The sequence below is a fragment of the Sinocyclocheilus anshuiensis genome, unplaced genomic scaffold (genome assembly GCF_001515605.1).
Source record: "Sinocyclocheilus anshuiensis isolate Anshui unplaced genomic scaffold, SAMN03320099.WGS_v1.1 scaffold1151, whole genome shotgun sequence".
NCBI classification, from domain to species: Eukaryota; Metazoa; Chordata; class Actinopteri; order Cypriniformes; family Cyprinidae; genus Sinocyclocheilus; species Sinocyclocheilus anshuiensis.
Window position 1 is genome coordinate 1,029,478 of NW_015548202.1, and position 1,630 is coordinate 1,031,107.

General features: G+C 35.3%; 1 protein-coding gene across 1 annotated transcript in view; it reads right to left on the reverse strand.

The window, feature by feature from the left end:
- Window positions 1-382: 382 nt before the first annotated feature.
- fech (ferrochelatase) overlaps window positions 383-1,630 on the reverse strand; it is a 23,398-nt gene continuing 22,150 nt past the window's right edge. Inside the window, exon 11 of the mRNA XM_016440105.1 lies at window positions 383-1,007. Within this exon, the coding sequence (XP_016295591.1) occupies window positions 882-1,007 (126 nt within the window). The 3' untranslated portion in view covers window positions 383-881. The remainder of the gene's footprint in view (window positions 1,008-1,630) is intronic.

Sequence of the window (1,630 nt, forward strand, 5' to 3'; positions counted from 1 at the left end):
GCCTTTATTTCTTCAGCTCTCAATCAGCATTGCATTGCATTATATGTTTGGATCATTTCAATCTCATCTTATTATTGGAGATATAGAGTGACGACTGATATTTAGATCAGTGTATGTCAGTATCTACTCTACTGTTATAAACATCTCATTAATTTACATTACAAGCATCAGAATTTCATTATAGAAATATCAGCATCTTCAGCAAATTGCATATTCTCACTGTATCAGACTATATGAGCCATAAAATCCTGATGCATCAAATCATCAAAAAACCTGAATTACATATATATATAAATATTTTTTGACATTTTATATTATTTTTTATTATTATATTTTATTGCATTTAAATGTGTATATATATATATATATATATATATAATGGTGCTTTTGTACTTTCGAAGCTTTTCAACACAACATTTCCACAGAAGAAATAAAGTCATACAGGTTTGAAAGCACATGAATGAATGTGAACGATTTCTTTTAAGCCGATCTGATGCACAAATGCATGTGCACACAACTTTAGCACCATGTTTATTTGATTAATGTGTCATTTGTTCCACGCTGACTGTTTTTGCATTTTTTTAGGACTGCATTTCGTTTTTTTAAGGGAAGACACAAGCGTTCTCAATCACATGCAAGAAAAAATCTGGATGGAAAGACCAAGAGGGAAACTAAAAAGGTGAAGGGGATGCGGATGTTTTCGGATGTATAAGGTTGGAATGTAAGCCAGGGTAAAAACGCATTTGTTTTCAATGAGGGCGGCACTTATGACTCGTCTCAGCCTGAAATCACCCTCGTGCACCGGCTTTACCCTTAAGCTAACCTAGAGTCCAGCGCTGCCGTTGGGTTCACAGCTGCTGAGAGGTCAGAGGTCAGGGTTTCTAGCTGGAGAAGAAGGCCTTGGTCAGAGCGCAGATGGGGTTGACGCAGAGCGGACAGCGGAGGGTGTGCTGACGGGAACACGGCTCGTTGGACTTCAGATGGGACTGAACCAGATCCGCCAGCGCCTGAGAGAGAGACCTAGTGAGACCACTACATAGACAGCACCCTACACCATCAATGTGAAGGATGGTCAACAAGCTAGGACACAACATGATGCCTGCTTCTAAGATGCCCTGATTATTCAAAAAAAAATAAATAAATTAAAAAAAAAAATATATATATATATATATATATACACACTACTGTTCAAAAGTTTGGGATCATGACAGTTTTTCATGTTTTTTAAAGGAGTTTCTTATGCTCATGGCAAAATACAGGAAAAAAATGTAATATTGTGAAATATTATTATGATGTAAAATAACATTTTTCTATTTTAATATACATTAAAATCTAATTTATTCCTGTGATCAGGGTTCCCACTCTTTCATGAACACCAGATTCAAGGACTTTTTCAAGCACCATTTATTTTATATCAAGCACCTATCAAATTCACACCCCAGCATATGTAGTGTCATGAAAGACCTCACAGTACTTAACATTTCACTTACCCTTAACATTTACATTAAACATTTCAGAGTAATAATGTTTTGAATGTGTAGATTTCATAAATTTAGACCGTTTTGAGCAGTCGTGTTCAAAGGAATTTAATGAAATCCATTGAAGTCAGTACTGGTAATATTCAAATTAA